Genomic DNA, 20,177 nt, shown 5'->3' on the forward strand with positions numbered 1-20,177 from the left:
TCCCTCGACAACCCTTTTAATGTATAAATTAATATATAATATATATATTTAAATATATTAAATTCTTAACGAGCCAAGCCGAGCCGAGCCTGGCCTAAATTGGGCTCGGCTCGTTAAGCTTAACGAGCCTGGCGAGCCGGCTCAGCTCGGCTCGTTAAGGATTCGAGCCGAGCTCGAGCGAGCTTCCGAGCCCGAGCCAAAATTGACACCCTTAGAGCTAACCATTGATTTTTTGTAGTTCTTTATCTAAGGCATGGGATGTTCGTTTGCAATGGGACCAAGACCCTGTGTAGGGTCTCGGTTTCACATACATGCCACCCTATCTGACCCAATTAAATAATTTTGTTGTTTAATTAGCATACAGAGTCAAGTGATTATCACATGTACATGAGAAATAACACATATTGCGATGGACTCTAGATTCAGGTGGAGAAGCTTCATCCATGGTAGGCCCACTCCCCTATTAGCATGATCTGGATCCTTCAATGGGGCCATCTTTTTTCAATAGTAGGCACCGTCTGAGAGGTGTGATTGATGGGAAAAATAAAAGAGAGAGGGAGAGAAAAAGGCAAACCCTAGTAGGGTTTTGGCCAAAATTCTACGGCCTTGGAATTATAGGGTCCTTTGGTTATCTAGATAGTTGACTTTTTTGACAAGAAAGATAAAGAGAGAGGCTACTGTCTTTTGACCGGTTCCAAGATAGGTATTGTTTTGGGTTTTGGTTAATTAACCTTGAAGCATCTAGAAAATCATGCTTATTAGAGATTCAACACCCATTTTTTTTACTTTTCTTTTGTCATGGGTTTTGTTTTGTAATCATGACGACGTTGGCATTCTTGGGTCAAAGCTCTGAGCTCACTGTAATAATTTTATGATCAGATCAGAAGCTCGTGATGAGAATTTCCTTTGCAGAAAAGAAAGGAATTTATAGGGAGAGAGAGAGAGAGAGAGAGAGAGAGAGAGAGAGAGAGCAGAGAGAAAACTACTTAGAAGGTATATGGTGTGTGAATTTGAGAGGTTTGGAACTTTTTGAGGAAACTCATCTGTTCTAATGGGATTTTTTGCTTGAAGATTGCTACGACGTAGTAAGGAAGAAGACCCATATTTTAAAAGAGGTGGGGAAGTTGAATTTTTAGGGCATTTTAGGGATGACCCAGAAAGGATAAAATTTTGTTGGGATCAAATTTTATTCAGACGGCAGTGAGAGAGAAAGACAAATATGAACCTGAAGCACAAGAAGTCGGAAGGCCTAAAAAACTGAAATTTTGGGTGTTTGGAAGTGGGAAAAGGATAACAAAAGGTGGTTTGTTTGGATTTTATAGAATGGAAATGGGGAGTTGTGGAAGGAATGGAACTGTTAGACAGTATATTAGGTCTAAGGTTCCTCGTTTACGATGGACTCCTGATCTTCATCACTGTTTTGTTCATGCCATTGAAAGACTTGGAGGACAAGACAGTAATTTTCTCATTCTTTTTTTTTTTGGTCTTCTATTTTGTTGTTATGTTTCTAATTTGCATTGCTGAAAATGCTCTTCTTCTTTTTTTTTGTAGAGGCCACACCTAAGCTTGTTCTTCAGCTGATGGATGTGAGAGGGCTAACCATTTCTCATGTAAAAAGCCATCTTCAGGTTGTATTTTTATCTTTTTTTTTGTTCCAAAATTTTATCTTGAAATTTGAACTTCATTATCTTACAAGTTCATGTTTTTTTGTTCTTCCTTGCTTTTAAATCAGATGTATAGAAGCATGACGACTGACTTGAGCAAACAAGGTAAGCAATGGTTCCCCAACTCCACCCCCTTGTTTTTGTTATGTAAATGAGAACATACCCTTATTTTGTTATGTAAATAAGAACATACCCAACTTTAGACTTCACATCTTACAAACCCAGATCTCTCTCTCTCTCTCTCATACATTAGTTCAAGGCAAGGTTTTAAATTTCGGTTTCGGTACCTATTTCGGAACCCACCGAAATCTCGTAATAATTAAAAAAGTTCATTTAATTAATTGCCGAAATTTTGTAACATTTCTTTTTTTTTAATACATTTTTTCGAAATTTTGGCCTAAATTCCAAAATTTGGGATTTCGCGAAATTCCGGATTTCGGGAAATTTTGGTTTCTGTCTCCACCGAAGTTTCTGATTTCGGCCCAAATTTCAAACCATGGTTCAAGGTAGCCTCTCTTCATTCATTTCGTATATTTGTTTTAGAAAATCTTACCCATCTTGAAAAGAGAAGAAAAAGAAAAATCCTGATGCTTCCAAAGCTTCCACTAAAGTGTTTACATGTTAAACACTGCTATATATTCTTTTAAATGGTTATAACCTAGGTTGCTATCTATCTTTCTCTTTATCTTCTTAACAATTTCTATTTTCATTATATCCAAAAGAAAAGATAGAGAAAAGAAGACCAACTCTTTTGCATTTCTTTTGTGACAGATTTGCATTCCACAAAACAAAGAAATAACCATTCTGAAGATAATGATGGTGATGTTGATGAGGAAAATGATGATGATTTTTTTCCATCTTCAAAACCCATCAAGGAATTCCAGTCTCACTTCATGCACCCTCCTCTCTCCCCAAAAAGGTTAGCTTTTCAGTTTAAAAAATGCCCTCTCCCTCTCCTTCTCACTTTATTTTTCATCTTTTCACTCATCCCTTTCTTCCAAGCTCTTCACCCTTTTTTGTTTTGGTTTTGTTAGGACCCGTTTAGAGACTAGTCCTGTCTGTCTTGATGATTATCTGAAAGCAATGATGGCTGAGGGAAAGGGAATAAAGGATGGTTTCAGATGGCAGAAATATGCAGATAATCTTTACAAGCTCAAGGCATTAGGATACACACTGGACAAATCCGAATATTTCAAGGTAAAGTAAAAAAGAACCTGTGTTTTTACTTACTTTTACTCTCCCTCTTTTGGGTTTTTTGGTACTGGCATCTGGCATCTTAGCCTTTTCTTCTTTTTCCATTTTTGTCATTTCCGTGACCATCTTTCTTGTGTTTTCTCCAACTAGCTTGATTTTTCAGGATTCTGTGAACATGAATTGTCTAAGAACAAGTTTTTTATGCCTATAAGACATAAAAAATTAACTTGTCTTTTATATCTTAGAGTTCTAAACTTAGAATATTCCCTTTATTTCCATATTTTTCTCTCTTTAATGAAAGATTATTTAGATGTAACCATGGTTTTAAATTTCAGAAGTTTCGGAGTTCGGCTGTGACCGAAACGAAATCTACTTGGATTCGGAAAAATATAAGTTCAACCCCGAGCAAACCGAACACTACTTAATGTTTCGGTCGGAATATGCGAAATGCAAAGAATCTTTTCCGATAAAAAACAAAAACATCTTGACAGAAATGCTGACAAAAATCGACTCCAGGGAGAAAAGGGAAGAACCATGAGATTTCTTAAAGTTATTTCTAAAACATGATAAACAGATAAAAAGAAAAACAAGTATCAAAGAATCTTGCTTGGATTTCAGCCGTAATTTTTTATCAAAATATTTTCCATGATTTAATAAGATTTCGGCCAAAATTTTGTACCGAAACCGAAATATTCGGCTTGGCTGATACCCGAAACCGAAACCGAATACAAAATTTAAAACCTTAGACGTAAACAATGTTCTTGCATAGCACATTTCTGATTTTAATCCATTTATATTAGTTGTGGGGATGTAAATTCCGGAGTCCCTAGTTTGAATAATGGCACTCCCTTCTGATTAACTGTTAAATGTTGTTAGAATTCCCAAAAAAATTGTTTTATAAAATGTGGAGTGTCATTATTAAAGCAAGGGAGCGCAGACATTGTTTTGCTATTTTTATCAATTGCATTTGTCACATTTGTTTCTCTAAATATCTGACATGAAACCCTGTACCCATCTCTTCATTTGATACTTATTTATCTTACTTTTATTAGCTATTTATAACTCTTCAGAAACTACACCCAGACAAAAGAACAAGTTTCTATGAAAGTAGGCTGTGGCACTATGAAAGGGAGTTCCAATTCTTTAAATTTTTCAACGACTTGTTTGGTAAAACAGATTACTGCACCAGATTATCAGCAACTTACATGGTCACGAAAACGCAATTTGGAAGAAAGGGTCGATGATTTGTCTCTATCTTTATCGTTGCAGCCTATGCGAAGGAGTAATGCTTCATCCACGAGCAAAAACAGCGAGGTTTTCTCTCCGTCGTCAAGGATAAATTCCAAAGAATACTCTGGTTTTTCAGTAGAAAATGATATAAATTTGGATCTCTGTATCTCTATATCTGGTTCTTGTGTTGAGCATATGTAAATCTCTATTTGTTCTCGTTAAGTTCATCATTTTCTCATTGTTTGTGTTTAATTCTCATCAAATTTCATTGATTTTTCCAAGATGGTAACCTTGGTTTATACGTGTACTAGTAAAAAACCCGTGCGATGCACGGGCCGACAAAGAACGGTATGGACCACGTGATAGGTTGATCCAAACCGTCCATGTGATGGAACACAACATAAATAGGTTGTGCCCCAAAAATAATTTCCATAGGCCGATCCTAGCCCTCCAATCTATAGACGTTTCCATAATTCCTCTTATCTTAAATCGGATGGTCAAGATCATCCTATAGTTTTTTAATTAAAAAACCATAAAGGAGGGGGGTAAGATCGAAATTATACGGCTCTAATGGGTGCCTTTGTTAAAAGCATAAAGGAGGGGTAAGATTGAAATTATATGATCTAATGGGTGCCTTTGTTAAAAGCATAAATGAGAGGGGTAGGATTGCAATTATATGAGTTGAATGGGGGCATTTGTTCAAAAAAGTCAAAAAATGTGAGGTGTAATTCTCACGGATTTTTCAAAAAAATCGAAAAAACTCTCTCTTTTCATCCCGGCTTATTATAGTAGATATATATATATTTCTTTTGCTGAAAAAAACAGATATACCCCTTCAACTTTATGACGTTTTCAATAACCCTGACTTTTAAAAGTCATCAACTACACCCTTGAGGTTTCAATTTGTATAAGGTAGACCCCCTCAGTTGACGATTTGTCCACAGATCGAAGGGTTAGGATGATTCTATGGAGCTGATTTTTTGGTCACACCCTATGTCAGTCCATCAAATGAACGCTTTGGATCATCCAAACAATGTGGGCCCACTGTGTTTTTGGTAGTGTTTGGATTCAGGTATGGGGTTTGGAGTGAGGTATGGGGTCTTCATTAGCATTGATAGTGTTTCAAAAGAGGGGGTCTACCTTATACAAATTGAAACCTCGGAGGGTGTAGTTGGTGACTTTTAAAAGTCAGGGTTAGAGTTGAAAATGTAAGAAAGCTGACGGAGTGTAACTGTATTTTTCCCATTTCTTTTTTTACCCGGAATTCATCTAGGAACCTGTGCGCTTATAAGAGGATATACCACGTTTACTTCAAGACCAAAATAAAAGAAAATTTACTTACAACGAATACTAGGGAGGCCCCAAGTGTCACATCTACATCTTAAAGTGCCCCTCGCCCATCTAGGAATATTCTTCCACTCGGCGGCCAAGTGCACGACGCTCCCACCATTGCAGGGTCTGTGATGCAGCGGATTCGCTTGAATTATGGCTGATCTTGCTTCTTTTTTATTTTATTTAAAAAAAACTTGATGTAGATTCAGCGATGGGACGCCGAATTAATGAATCTTGATAGAAATCCTTGCAAACAAGGAAGAAAGGCTGGGATTTGAGGAGAAAACTGAAACTTCAGCTTGCAATCTCTCAAAATCCGAAGATAGATGTGGCAAGATCCTTCTTCAATGAAAGAAAAGGAAATTCCCTTCAAAACTTAGATCTAGATCTAAGAACAAACTCCAATTCCAATTCAAATCTCAAAAACCTATTACAAATGAGTGGGAATTGGCCTTTTATAGGCAATTACAATGTAAAAAAACTAATACAACCCTCTCTAATGCAAAATGCCTAAAATGCCACAAGTACCAAAAAAATAACCAAAATACCCCCCCTAAGATGCAAAGACACAAATGGACATGTAAAATGCCACCTAATAGAAGTAAAACAGAAGACAACAAGAACTACAATAGTAGAGCAATGTTGAGGCTGATGGGCGAAGGGATGCTCCTGCATCACACTCCCCATCTTGAAAGAACTCGTCCTCGAGTTCCCCCACCAGCTCACCAAGTGGAAGTGTCCTCCAGGGTCAAAAACATAAATGACCCACTCTCTCAGTAGGAGTATAAGGCCATCAAAATCAACCATGGTAAAAATCATGAAACAGCCTGTCACGACATGTACGACGGAATGGAGTAGTGGCAATATGGCTCAATCCAATTATCTACTGGAAATGACAAAGAAGTAGTGGCCCGCCAGGCCAACTCGCTATAAACTCCATAGGCAGTACCATCTCAACATGGTCAACATATGCCAATATCTCCTCAGTAACTGTATGGCCATATGTAACGTATGTGTCCTCATGCCCCTCGTGTGTAACATCTGCAACTATAGGCATCTCATCTGCATCACAGATCACAGAAATCTCAATCAACTCCATAGACTCTGTGTATGTGATCTCTGCAATAAGCTCAAACTCAATATGCTCAACAATGGGATCATCAGTGCCAACCTCATCGCCAAAAACAACTGGGCCCCCATTAGCATCATCATCATTAACCTCATCGCCAAAGACAACACACTTGTCATTAACATCATATGGCTCTTTAGTTGTGGATGTCTCGTATCATCATCTTCTTGCACTAGCATGGGCTGATTTAGCTTAGGACAGTGCTCCAGGCAATGGCCAAAATCATCATACATGTAGCTGCTCATAAGCGGAGTAACAAAAGTTGAAGAACTATAGAACTTCCGAACTGGCTGTGGAAGTGAAGGCACATGCTTAGGGTACTCATTCATACTAGGCACATACCGATCCGGGCTGTACTTGTGTCGCTCCCCTTCTTGCAACTCTAACATCTCGTCGAATCTCTGATTCATTTGTTGAAATACAGCTAACAATGCATCTTGTATCTTCCTCTCCCCTTCAATAAACTGTGCAAACAATTGGTTGTAAGCTATGCCTTGGGAAGCCATGTCTAAACTAGTAGTATATCCTTGTCTTTAACTCGCTATAATCAGAAGACTAAGATGTCCTGTAGTGGCAGCTCCGAAGGGATTTACCACTAAACACTATTCCAAGTAACTTTTAATCATGATAATAGCTATAGGAAAAAAAAGATAGTCTACTTCCCTGTGAGCTTATGGACCTAATTTAGACATGTGTAGTGGTTGTTTGCTGGGACAGGCAGCAAAGTGTAGCAGAATTCAAACACGTGCGAGCTCAGAATCACCTCAAGATAACACAGGTTCCAATTTGCATAGCTTCTAGAGTAAATTCAATATCAATGTTGCCACAATTTAAGGTTTTGGAGCCAACTAAAAACTGATAATACCCAAGCTTTTGACAAGTCGGTGATGTTGCCAAACATTAGTCATCAAAGAATAATCCTCTTAGTTTCAGAACCTTGTTTTCTTTTGATAAAATTTCTACCCTTTGGTATTATCCAAAACAAATGGCATGTGGACTTAAGCTTGCTTGCATCAACACTTGCTAGTAGCCAACCACAACCTTTTTGGTGTCAGCCATATGTCAAATCTCTGCGGATTTCATCCATGACCGGCAAGAATTAAGAAATTCTTGTGGCTGAGCTCTGATACCACATTGATGCAGCGGATTCGCTTGAATTATGGCTGATCTTGCTTCTTCTTCTTTTTTTTTGAAAAAACTTGATGTAGATTCAGCAATGGGACGCCGAATTGATGAATCTTGACGGAAAGCCTTGCAAACAAGGAAGAAAGGCTGAGATTTGAGGAGAAAACTGAAAATTCAGCTTGTAATCTCTCAAAATCCGAAGATAGATGTGGCAAAATCCTTCTTCTATGAAAGAAGAGGAAATTCCCTTCAAAACTTAGATGTAGATCTAAGAACAAACTCCAATTCCAATTCAAATCTCAAAAACCTATTACAAATGAGAGGGACTTTTATAAGCAATTACAATGTAAAAAGACTAATACAACCCTCTCTAATGCAAAATGCCTAAAATGCCACAAGTACTAGAAAAATAACCAAAATACCTCTCCTAAGATGCAAAGACACAAATAGACATGTAAAATGCCACCTAATACAAGTAACACAAAGGACAACAAGAACTACACTAGTAGAGCAATGTCGAGGCTGATGGGCGAAGGGGATGCTCCTGCATCAGTCTGGGAAGCGCTAGAGTACGCAGCCTTACCACTGCTTTGCACAAAGGCTGTTTCCGTGACTCGAACCGGTGACCACCAGGACACAATGGAACAACCTTACCGTTGCGCCAAGGCTCGCCCTGAATGTTCTTCCACTGCCACTGTGTAATATCAGTTAGAGGATACATCGGTAGCTGATGCAGTTCCAACAAGTGATATACTTGCTCTTTGAAGTTTGATTGAAATTTTTTCTGAAAATAGAACTTATGCACACACCCATTTGTATGATATGGCACTCCTCATTTTAGTTTGTATTCCCAATGGCTGTTAGCACTCTTTTTTTGAGACTTAATACTTCAAGATTGGCTGTTGATACACTGTTACAGCTTTTAACGTCGGTCAGAAGAGCGTAAAACATGGAGAGGAGTGCCATTATAATAGAAAAAGGAGGAAATGCATGTGAAAATGGCAATAAAGCCGTGTGGAATGAAATAGCTTTGTATCTATATATGATACGAGGAGATTGTAGGAAATATTCCTAATGGAGAGAAAGAAAAGTAAAGAGTTATGATGGAATTGACGTTCGAGAGATTGTGTTAATACTTTTACTTAATACACCCCCTCAAGTAAAACTGCCCAGGCTATTGTAAGCTTGTGTTGCAGTAAGAAGTGATGTTTAGTACTAAGTGGGTGAAGGGGTCGACGATTTGATCAATGCTTGGAATGAGCCACATTTCAAGTTGGCACCTTGGAGATTTTGTCACGAATGAAGTGGAAGTCTCATAGCTCTTACTCTCTCTCTCTCTCTCTCTCTCTCTCTATCGGACGCGAAATCATTACCCTAAAAAATAAATTAAAGAATACATAATAGATAGGGTGGGCCGACATCATATTCCTAAAATGGCAATTAGGTGTGCAACTCGGGTTGGGCCAACCCGAAACGACTCTCAATCCGATAAAGGCTAACTCGACCCAATTTTCCTATTCTCGAGTCGGGTTGAGTAGGGTTGACCCAATTATGGTGATATCTTTCCTCCTTAGTATTTTATGTTCTAAAAAAACAAAACAGAAAATTAATTAATTTCTTTTTTAAATATTAGGTTTTGATGCAGGTCGCATCAACCCGACCCTGACCTTGACCCCGACCCACTTGAGTTCAACTTCGTCAACCCGAACCGGCCTGACTCAAACACAACCCAACACGTGATTTTTCAAGTTGAACCTGACAGGTTCAAGTTAAACCCAACCCAAGTTGCACCCCCAAATTGGCAATTGTGTTTGGATTGTCGTAATAAGGAGGAATTGAAAATTGGCAACCAACCTATTCTGATTCTCACAAATGAAATGGAAAAAAAAAAAAGAGAAAAAAAACCTATAAAGTTTCATTCCAAATGGAGAGGAATAAGATTCCAGCTTTTTCCCTTTAATTTCCGCCCATTGTCATTTCCGCCCCTTTCAGACTCTTTGTGAGTGTTGGTCTCTCTCTTTTTTCGTGGGTTGTTCGCAATAGGGAAGAATATGGGAGAAGAAGAAAAATTGGAAGCTTTTCTGAAATGGGCTACAGAGCTTGGCATATCTGACTCACCAAATCCTCTTCACCCCTCTTCTTCTTTAGGTCAATCTCTTCTCCTCTCTCAATTTCCAAATGCAGGCGGGTAAGAACCCTTCACTCATTTGATTGTTTTCTTTCTCTTCCTTTTCCTCTTTTTTGTTCCTTCTAATAATAAAATTCAATCGATTTTGTTTCTTTTCATTTGAATCCTCTTCAGTCGAGGTTTAGCTGCTGCCCGTGAGCTTAGAAAAGGAGAATTGATTCTCAGAGTTCCAAAATCTGCTTTAATGACAAGGGAAAACCTATTGAAAGATCAGAAATTGAAAGTTTTTGTTAACAAATACCCTCATCTTTCATCTACTCAAGTGGGTCTTCTTTCCCTTACTATTTGATTAACTTCTTGAATGCCTAAATTGAAATTGGGAGTTGTTTTATACTACTTTATGTACTGTTTTTTAGTGAGTTTTTATTGCTAATCTGCGTTTATATTACTTTATGTGAAGATTATCCTCCTTATGCTCATCTCTCATCTTACCCATGTGGGTGTCTTCTTTCCCTTACTACTTAATGCGACTTGATTAACTTCTTGAATGCCTAAAGTGAAATTGGGTGGTTTATACTAGTTTATATGAAGATTATCTCCCTTATGCTCTAAAAGCCTAAAAGGATTCTTTGGAATAACCCGCTAATCCCTGGGGTTTGCATCAATGATTCTGTCTTGTACTGTTTTTATTGAGTTTTTATTGCTAATCTGTGAAATTCAGCTACTGATCCATGTAGTACACCCCATATCGTCGAATTTTGTTAAGATTTATATTCAAGCACTTGCACACCAAAGAGTATGCTTTGGTTTTGCAGTGCCATAGATGATTGTATTATTAGCAAGTAGCAGTGGGCCAGTGGCAAATATGTGCTTCGCATATGAAACCATAGTATCAAAACTCGCCATCGTCGATGACTCCCCCGAGTTGAATCCTTTTTACTTTGGCCACGTTCTTGTCCAAGTCTGCATTTTCCCTACAAAATTAATCAAAACTCCTTTGACTCTCCCGTGTTATGACTGTGTCAACCGACTACTCAGCCGCATCAACCGAGCACTCGATCGCATCATTCCGAGTCGACTAGGATTTGCATTAGCTGCTTTCTGACCCACATCCACATTTTGAAACACTGTACGAAACCAAGGGTTACTTTTGCCATTATAAGATACACAATAATGTCAAAATGAGATAAATGTTTGAGAACCCGTGACTGTGAAAACTCAGTACAATAATTCCCCTTATACCGACAAGTTCGTCGGTGCATCTTTGATTGTCTGGGTACGATAGAAAGAAGCAAGATGGAGGAGATCATCTATGTTCTGCCACCCCTTTGGCTTCTGCTACTCTCTATCTAGGAATGTGTTGGAAAGCTCTGATACCACTCTGTTGGCCCAGATTGAATGGATCGATTATGCAGCATTGTAATGCCTAATAGCATGGTAAGGGAGATAGGGAGATACATGGCCAAAAGGCCTGTGTAGAGATCCACTAAAAAACATAAATGAACAACAAAATATAAACTTTTATATATCAAAACACTTACTACAAACTTGGTGTTCTTCACTCTTTTAAATCTCTACAGCTTCTTTTTCTTCTCTCTCGCTTCACCTTTCTTTCTCTAACCTTAGAATCTCTACACAAAATGACTACATACTTATAGACATAAAACACACCTAAAATAGCTAACCAAATTAAACACATTGTTGTAGTCCCCATGAGTCTTTTAGGCAACCTAAGCAACATCATAGAAATCCCCAAGAGACTCTTGGAGAAGCTTAAACATAAAGGACCCTAGAAAACATGCAAGGACTCTTCCATTTTCAATACATAATAACTATCCTAGAGCACCACATTGACTTTTCACAAAACAAGGAACATTGATTTTGATTACAATTTCCAACAGAATGAGTTGCTGGGGGATGGTTGGTGCTCTAAATATAAACTATGTTTTTATTCTATGAATGGGATGGACCATCTAAGAAATTTATGGAGTTGTATGTATTTACTGCACTCGACTTGTTTACTTATTCACATACTTGCATCTGATAAGAAGTTTCCAAATGGAACCATCTCATATCTGATTGCTTGTGCGGAATTCATGGAATGTAAAAACAATTCTAGGCATAACCGTGTAACATAAATCAAATATTCAAACTTTTCTTCCCTTTGAGCAGTTTCTTTATTTTGCAATCTAGGACTATGGCTAAAATCTATTTTCTACCGCACCTAAACCAACGAAACTATCCAACCATTGGTGGTGTTATGTGGCTTTTCTTAATTAAAGGCATCAGATGGTAATTAATATATGATAGTCATGGTTACTTTTAAATTACTCGTCTAGTTTCAATCTTGATAAGTGGAGCAAAAATATCTTCCTAAAGTGGCCTGCTTTGTAGATTATACATCTAATAGGTAGTATCACTATGGGGTTCTGCAAGTATGGTATTTTGTTGCATTTGTAAGACTTCTTGACTTTTGACATGGGTTTGAACTAAATATATCGTAACTATTTGGACAATCTCAGCGTGAATTTGGGGAAAAGTCAACATTGTCTATTTGTCTTTCGTTTTATTCTTCTTTATCACATTCAACTTTACTTGCTATCAATCATTTGGTTTACTAATATATGTAGGTAATTATCAAAACACTTGAGCTGCTTTCGTTTGTTTTTCAAGCATTAGATGGTACTGTTATTTTATTTTATTTTTATTTTCATAAAATGATCTGTTTAATATTTTTTTCTGCAGGTACTAGCTGTATGTTTATTGGCTGAAGTGGGGAAAGGGAGGGATTCTTGGTGGCACCCTTATTTGATGCAGTTACCTCACACTTACGATATACTGGCAAGCTTCACCCAGTTTGAGATTCAAGCTTTGCAAGTTTGTTTCATATTCTCTGATTCCTAAACACTGTTCCAACCAAGTAGATACCTTTGGCATTCCATATTTGGAATTTATATAATGCTACATTATAAAATTTAGGCATTTCCAAGAACTTTTATCTGATTGTTAGGTGGATGATGCTATTTGGGAGTCAGAGAAGGCTATTTCAAAAGCTCAGTCAGACTGGAAAGAAGCTAAAGTCCTCATGCAAGAAATTGGGCTCAGGCCTCAATTATTAACTTTTAGGTCATGGCTTTGGGCTTCGGCAACGGTGAGTGATTGGCTCTTCTCTCATCATGATATTTAATTCTTTTATCCTATGTCACAAACAAGTTTTTAAATTTCAGTTTCGGTATGCCTTTCGGTCCTCACCGAAACCGAAATTTCTGACAAAATCTCTCAAAATAAAATAACATATTATTTTATCCCCTAAAAATTTTCGGCGACCGAAATTTTGGTAATTTCGGCTGAAATTTCGGGATAATAATAAATAATTAATAAGGCCCAGATTTTTTGGTGATTTTCCGGGAAAATGAAATTTCGATCGAAATTTTGTAACGTTTCGAGTTTATTACCCCATTTGGGTTTCGGTCGAAATTTAAAACCCTGGCACAAATAATCTCTGATATTTTCAAAATGGACGATGATAAATTCGCACCCCTTTAACGTGGAAAAGTGTTAAAGTCTACCACATCAATTCACTTTAAAGGGGTGCGAATTATCCAACAGGGGTTGCAAATTTATCATCACCCTTTCAAAATATAGCGATATTATCGCGATATTTTGATAAAACGACAAAATCCCAAAATAATCCCGAGAATTTTAAAAGTATTGCATTATTTTCATTTGGCGCGACAATATCATGATATTTTCACCAAAAAAAAATTACTTTTATTTTTTTCTTAATTTATATTTTTTTCCTAAATAATTTTATTTTATTGTTTTTTGTTGATATAAACCCAAACAAATAAAAAAGATTAATATGTCCCAAGATTTCCCCTTTCTGAGAAATTCCCGTGAATAATATTTGTGGCATAGCTTTTATCTTGCTTGTTGGTTTTGATTATTTACAGATTCATATTAGCCTTTTTTTTTTGTTGAAAGATCTCTTCGCGTACATTGCACATACCATGGGATGATGCTGGATGTTTATGTCCTGTGGGCGACTTTTTTAACTATGCAGCACCCACTGAGGAGTCTTTTTGCTCTGAAGATGTAAAGCGGATGGCAGAGACTTCCTCTTCGCAAGGTAGGGTTTTTTGTTCTTTTTTATTTTTTATTTTTTTGAATGGTTACAATGTAGTTCTTTATTGAAAAATAAGGACATGCAGAGAAGTTTGATGTTGAGCAACTTTGTGGGCACTCTCCAAGGTTGACAGATGCTGGATACGAGAAAGATGTTGCTTCATATTGCTTTTATGCAAGGACAAATTACAGTAAGGGAGAACAGGTTTGTGCTTATTTTTCTTGACTTTCTAGTGTATCATACTTGCAAGTTGCAAATATGATGGTTAAGTTATGTAAAGATTACTACTATATCTTTTATTGGGTTTAATACTTGATGAATATTTATTAAATCTGAAGTGGGAGTTGAAATTATGCTTCTCCAATGTTCAAAACCTATTGATTTTCTCTTGCAACTGGACTGAGTCAACTTGGTTTGGTCGAGTTCCAATCACGAAGTCCGGATCCTTTGCAAAGGATCAGCTGAGTAGATGATTGAATTTTTCATTAACTCGGTCGGGCAGGACCGCAGGACCGAGAACTAAAAAGCCAATTTCTTATTTGTGTCTTGAGTTTTGTGTGAATGCTTCTGTTTTGGGTAAACATATGGAGTTCTTTCCTAACTTGGGATTTATCTATTTGCTTATTTTTTTTCTCCCAAAAAAAAAAGTTCCTATAAAGTTGTTTCTGAAGTAACAAATGCATTGCAAGCCTTTGAAATTGAATTCAGTGGAAGACAAATAGATTTTCTTTGGTTTGTTATTTTAAGGAAGTTATCTTCTGCTGTTTCCAAAAAAAGTTGAAGGCAAATAGATTAAGTTGAACAGTTCTTTAGGTTCTTGATCAGAAAGAGACTTGGGAAATATATCCAAGTATTCAAAAATCCCGTGTAAATTAGCCAGAGTAAAAGACAATCCTCTTGGTTTACATCCTCTTCATTGCTCATGTGTACCTTAAAATGGTATTTAGGCTCTCCCTTTGTTATACAAAGATTGTGGAAGGAGAAGCTATTCGCCAACCTTAAGAAGTTTATCTTGATGACTTCTGTTTTTTTCATAGGTTATAAGGTATCAAGAGAAGGAATCAATCCGGATGAAGCAATGGTACAAGGAATTGATAACTAGCTAGTCTTCATTAATATCATGAGATACAATCTTTCTATGGACTTGTTAGTGTCTATAGAAGATTTGTGGGGGGGTTGGCAAACTATTACAACTCCTATTACTTGATTAAGAAGGAAACTTTTGAGAGAACACCCCAAGCTCAAAAGGCTTTTGAGGAGATAAAAGTAGTGCACCTTGTCTAGCTCCACCTGATTTTGATAAATTGTTCGAACTTGATTGTGATATTTCTTAAATTCGCATTGGTGTTGTCCTAAGTCAAAATGTAAGGCTTGTAGGTTATTTTAGGGAGAAATTGAGTAGTGCTACACTTAAGCATTCTACTTGTGATATGGAATTCTATGCTATTTTTAGAGCTTTGAACTTCTATTGGCACTATTTGATACATAGAGTTTACTCTATTTTCTGATCCCAAAACTTTAAAGTCTAAAGTATATGAGTGGGCAGCATAAGATAAACTTAAGGCATGCCAATTAGGTTAACTGTTTGGAAGAGTTTATCTTCTCTCTCAGGCACTAGTTGAGTACTCAAAATAAGGTGGTTGATGATTTAAGCAGAAGACATGTTTTGTTGAGTTTGATGAGAGTTGTGTGTTTGGTTTTGAGTTGCTTAAGAATCAACTTGCCGAAGATCATTATTTTGGCAAAATAATGAATGAGTTTGAGCTTGGAAGTAATCCTAATTACTTGATGGGGGTTTGCCGGTATGGTAGTTATTAAAGGGCAATTGTTTGTGTATTCCTAATAAATTTCCATGACAACTCATTGTCAAGGAGGCACATAATGCGGTACACTTTGTCAAGCATAAAACTATTTCCTTAGTGCGGGAGAAGTTCTTTTGGGCAAGCTTGGATATTGATATTTTTTCTTTATGTAAAGAAGTGTTGAACATGTCAAACTTCCAGAGGTACTTCTACCAACGCTGGATTGAATACTCCTTTATCTATTCCTTTTTATCTTTGGATACAGGTCTTGAACACTAAGGGGATAATATCTTGGTTGTTGTTGACTGGTTTTCAAAGATAGAGCATTTCATTTCATGTAATTTAGCACGTGAAGCCGGCAAGATTGTGGATTTATTCTTCAAAAAGGTGGTGCTAGATCATGGTTACATCAAATCGAGATACTAAATTAGTATTTTTTTTGGAACAATTTGTGGCAAAAAGCTTGGGACTTCTCGAAAATTGAGCAGCTCTTATCGTCATCAAATTCACGGTCAAACGGAGATGGTGAATCGTGCATTGGTCAATATATTGAGGTCTCAAGTTAAGATGATGAAAACGTGGGATCTTCTTCTTCGTCATCCTTTTTTTTTTGAATGGCATGAAAACTTGGGATCTTGTGCTACCAAAGATCAAGTTCAAGTTTATTTGTTCCAAAAACAAGATGACAGGTTTCTCTCCATTTCAGGCCGTGGTCATAATCCTGAAGGATCTCTTGATCTCCTTCTTACTTCAAATGTTAGAAAGTAGAATAAGAAGGTAGATGAATTGATAGCGGATTTGTTGGCTATATATGAACAAGTCCAAGCTAATATTGAATGTAGTTATGCAAAATGGAAAGATAGTGTAGATTGACACTGTAGGAAGCTTACTTTTGAAGTTGGTGATGAAGTGTGGTTGAAGTTGCTCATAAGGAGAAGTACCCAATTGGTGAATATCACAAACTAAGGCCCAAAAAGATCAATGCTTATAAGGTGAAGTTGCTAATAGACTTGTGTGTTAGTGGGCACATTCAGTGTAAAAGATCTTTCTCCATGTTATGCGTAGCATGATACGGGGAGAGTGACTGATGTGGTACGAACCCCATTTTTCCTCGTATTTTTGTTGTTCCTGAGTTGGATCTCCATAGTCCCGCTGTTCATGAGGTGGATCAACAATCTTAGGTCATGAAGTGTTCAAAGATTATCAAAACTTACGAATGGAAGAAGAAGATTGCAGCTGTTCTTGAATCAAAACCAGGTCCAGAATTATCTGCTGATTACAGGGCATCAGTTTTAGAATTAGATGGGCTTATGATTGTTTAAGTTCTTTGAGTATTTCAATTATCTATGTAGTTGGGTTTTAGTTCGAAGAAAGTAGAGTAACAACAGAAAGTCGCCATGAGGAGTCCACACTGTTTTGGGCTCAATTGAAGAACTGGTAGAAGTGTAGTTAGGACTTAGGAGTAGGGGTGGTTATTCGGTTATAACCGAACCGAAATAACCGAAATTTGGTAACCGAAATAATTTCGGTTACCAAATTTCAGCAACCGAACCGAAATTTTTACAAACCGAACCGAAAAAAAATTCGGTTATTCGGTTATAACCGAATTGTGGGAGAAAAAGAGGGAAAAAGGCAAAATCCTGGTTTGGATCGGAGGGCTAGGATCATCTGATCGAAATGATTTTTTGAACACAACGTAATTAAGTTGTGATCAATCAAATGGACGGTTTTGATGATCCTACGGAGTGCACATATAGCACTTTTTTTTTGGAAAAAAATGGTTTTTATCATAATTTCGGTTAACCGAATTTTTTTTAGATAACCGAAACCGAAACCGAATAACCGAATTTCCAAAAAAACTAACCGAAACCGAACCGAACCGAAATGGAAAAAAACCGAACCAAACCGACCAAATCGGTTCAGTTATTCGGTTATAACCGAATAATGCTCACCCCTACTTAGGAGCTTTATAACTTAGAACTTAGAAGCTATGTTGCATCAGTACGGGTACAAGTGTCGGAATCCGACACGGGTATCGAGTGTCGGATTCAGCAAACCTCCAAAAGAAAGATTCATTGATTCGCCAAAGTATTTTAATTAATTCTGAAATTTTAACTATAATCAATATTTTATTAAAATTTTAGTAGGTTGAGTAAATATAATGTTTTATTCTCATATAAAAAATATAAAAAACTTAATATTAGGATGGATAAAGCTCAAAACATGCAGTAATTATAAGGTTGTGGTTATAGTATTCATAAAAAAATTAATAGAGACCTAGAAGTGTCTCTGTGAATCCTAAAGTATTGGTATCGGAGATGTGTCCGGCACGGATTCTTCGCCTATTTAGAAGAATCCATGTAGCATAGCTTAGAAGTCTTTTTAAAGTGCTTTAGGAGTCTTGTTTTTAGGACTCTAGGTTGACTACTTGGATGGATTTTATTGTGCATTTTGTTTTAGAAATAGAAGGCGACATGAATGAGAGAGATGACTGCTCCTGAGTTTTGAAAGGTTTCTTGGCTTAGATATACTGGTGTAAACATGTAAACAACTAGTTATCAGTCCAATTTTCTGCACCAGTTTGTCTTTTGGTTTGCTTCCAAACTTAGAGGTAAGTTGTTGTATTTCTTTTGCTTTTTCTTTTGTAAAAAGAACTAACCAACGACATCTTGATAGTTTTTTCATTTTTAAGTTGAATCAACATGTTCCACAAATACCTTGGTAAATCAATTTACCACCCTGAAATGCATTATCATATATCTTTCTTACTGCTTCCCGAGGACACCATTCCTGATAACCGCATTCTATATGCAGGTTCTTCTATGTTACAGCACATATACAAATCTGGAGCTTCTCGAGCACTATGGATTTCTTCTCGATACAAACCCAAATGACAAGGCCTTCATTCAGTTAGATGTGGGCATCCACTCTTGCAATTCTTGGCCCAAAGACTCTCTCTACCTTCAGCAAGATGGGAGGCCATCATTCGCCTTGCACTCTGCTTTGCGCTTGTGGGCCATTCCCCCAAACCTTCGAAGGTCTATTGGGCACCTTGCTTATTCAGGATCTCTACTATCAGTGGATAATGAGATTTCCGTCATGAATTGGTTAGCGAAAACCTGTCGTGAATTTTTGGGCAAAATGCCAACTTCAATTGAAGAAGACTATATATTGCTTCACATTATAGACAAAATGCAGAGTCATCCCTCTTCTGAAGAGGCGGCACAGATACTATCTTGTGAAGGTGAACTTCATAGTTTCTTACAAGTGAATGGCTTGCGAAATGGAGTCTCCGCGTACTTTATGTTGCCCAGGAAAGCTCAGAGATCAATGGAGAGATGGAAATTGGCGGTTCAATGGAGGCTCATGTACAAAAAGATTCTTTCTGATTGTATTTCTTATTGTGCTGAAATTAGTAATAACCTTTCTTCACATAATGTTTCAAGTAGGAGAAAGAACCAGAACTAAATTAATAATATATTAAGGTTCAGCTCTTATTTTGAGTAATTTAATTAAGAGTAATATCTAATGTTTCCAAGCAAATGGTTAAAGATTTTTCAGCATAGTGCATATATGTGGTTGGTATTGGCACCCTTAACAGATTCCACAAAGTTTCCATCATCATTGAAGACAGTAACACTATGTCAGGCATCTATCGGATTCCATTACTTTAGGATTCACTGTGACACTTCTGTATCTCTTTTATTTATTTATTTTATAGATACTACTACAATATATTTACAATTATCACATGTTTTGAGTTTGGGCAGTGATAAATCGACCCCCCAAAATGATAATTCGACTCCCCATGTGTCTATCTCTCTCCTCTTTCTCTCTCTAACCCAGAGGAAGAGAAAGACACATGGGGAGTCGATTTATCACTCCCCTTGAGTTTTATCTATTTTAATAGTAAGTGTTTTAAATGAAAATAAGAAATTTAATTTAATTAATGTACTAAAACTTTCAATATATTACCTTTTATAACACTATTATCATGTCAAAGAAATAAAATTGGAATTGATTAAAATTTATTGGTGAATTCTCAATTCCTACTGACATCCGCATACCCTCAAGGCCGTACTACACGATACATGTCCGCTGCCTCACAAGAAATAGGTCTAAGTGTCTAACGGCCCAAAAGGGAGAGCAGTGCCTGCTGCCCCAGGGATCGTGCCACGCTCCAAGAGCGTCCAATCAACTCCCTCCTTGGGCGGCCGTACACTGCCAGGTATCATCATTACAAAACAATCAATAACGTGATGCCACATCGCCGTCAACTCCCTCCATCTTTTTTAGAAACGGATCCCAATGCATTTCACAAACTCTATTCACCTTTTTTAGATTCTTCTTCCCAATACCAAGTGTTGAAAGTCTTGCCTTTAGTAAAACTCCATTGTACAGCCCCCTTCTAGGATGAATTCAACCCATATTTTTCAAAATAGACTAT

At 37.1% G+C, this 20,177-nt stretch overlaps 2 protein-coding genes across 5 annotated transcripts; both read left to right on the forward strand.

Moving 5' to 3' along the window:
• Window positions 1–947: 947 nt before the first annotated feature.
• On the forward strand, window positions 948–4,320 carry LOC143854939 (myb family transcription factor MOF1-like). 2 transcript variants are annotated; one of them, XM_077365081.1, is made up of 6 exons: window positions 948–1,456; window positions 1,552–1,628; window positions 1,733–1,769; window positions 2,436–2,583; window positions 2,699–2,861; window positions 4,035–4,320. In XM_077365081.1, the coding sequence occupies exons 1-6, from the start codon at window positions 1,324–1,326 to the stop codon at window positions 4,287–4,289; spliced, it is 813 nt and encodes a 270-aa protein (XP_077221196.1). In that variant the 5' UTR covers window positions 948–1,323; the 3' UTR covers window positions 4,290–4,320. The 2 variants fall into 2 exon arrangements, with proteins under 2 accessions (XP_077221196.1, XP_077221197.1); XM_077365082.1 differs by having other exon boundaries at window positions 3,929–4,261.
• A 5,190-nt stretch (window positions 4,321–9,510) lies between these two features.
• SDG40 (SET domain group 40) lies at window positions 9,511–19,225 on the forward strand. Of its 3 annotated transcripts, none has more exons than XM_077364957.1 (7): window positions 9,511–9,822; window positions 9,977–10,124; window positions 12,548–12,679; window positions 12,813–12,953; window positions 13,787–13,931; window positions 14,005–14,132; window positions 18,545–19,225. In XM_077364957.1, the coding sequence occupies exons 2-7, from the start codon at window positions 10,047–10,049 to the stop codon at window positions 19,196–19,198; spliced, it is 1,278 nt and encodes a 425-aa protein (XP_077221072.1). In that variant the 5' UTR covers window positions 9,511–9,822; window positions 9,977–10,046; the 3' UTR covers window positions 19,199–19,225. The 3 variants fall into 3 exon arrangements, with proteins under 3 accessions (XP_077221072.1, XP_077221070.1, XP_077221071.1); XM_077364955.1 differs by having other exon boundaries at window positions 9,512–9,862; XM_077364956.1 differs by having other exon boundaries at window positions 9,513–9,862; window positions 14,014–14,132.
• Window positions 19,226–20,177: the final 952 nt, after the last annotated feature.

The sequence above is a fragment of the Tasmannia lanceolata genome, unplaced genomic scaffold, assembly GCF_043159265.1.
Source record: "Tasmannia lanceolata isolate RefF3 unplaced genomic scaffold, GAP_Taslan_0.1 ptg000020l, whole genome shotgun sequence".
In the NCBI taxonomy this organism is placed as follows: Eukaryota; Viridiplantae; Streptophyta; class Magnoliopsida; order Canellales; family Winteraceae; genus Tasmannia; species Tasmannia lanceolata.

Coding starts and splice junctions, on each gene's coding strand:
- LOC143854939 (XM_077365081.1), top strand. CDS start 1,324: ATGGAAATGGGGAGTTGTGGAAGGAATGGAACTGTTAGACAGTATATT. Junction 1,770..2,435: donor GACTGACTTGAGCAAACAAG/GTAAGCAATGGT, acceptor CTTTTGTGACAG/ATTTGCATTCCACAAAACAA. Junction 2,584..2,698: donor CCTCCTCTCTCCCCAAAAAG/GTTAGCTTTTCA, acceptor TGGTTTTGTTAG/GACCCGTTTAGAGACTAGTC.
- SDG40 (XM_077364955.1), top strand. CDS start 9,726: ATGGGAGAAGAAGAAAAATTGGAAGCTTTTCTGAAATGGGCTACAGAG. Junction 9,863..9,976: donor CAATTTCCAAATGCAGGCGG/GTAAGAACCCTT, acceptor AATCCTCTTCAG/TCGAGGTTTAGCTGCTGCCC. Junction 12,680..12,812: donor TTGAGATTCAAGCTTTGCAA/GTTTGTTTCATA, acceptor TCTGATTGTTAG/GTGGATGATGCTATTTGGGA.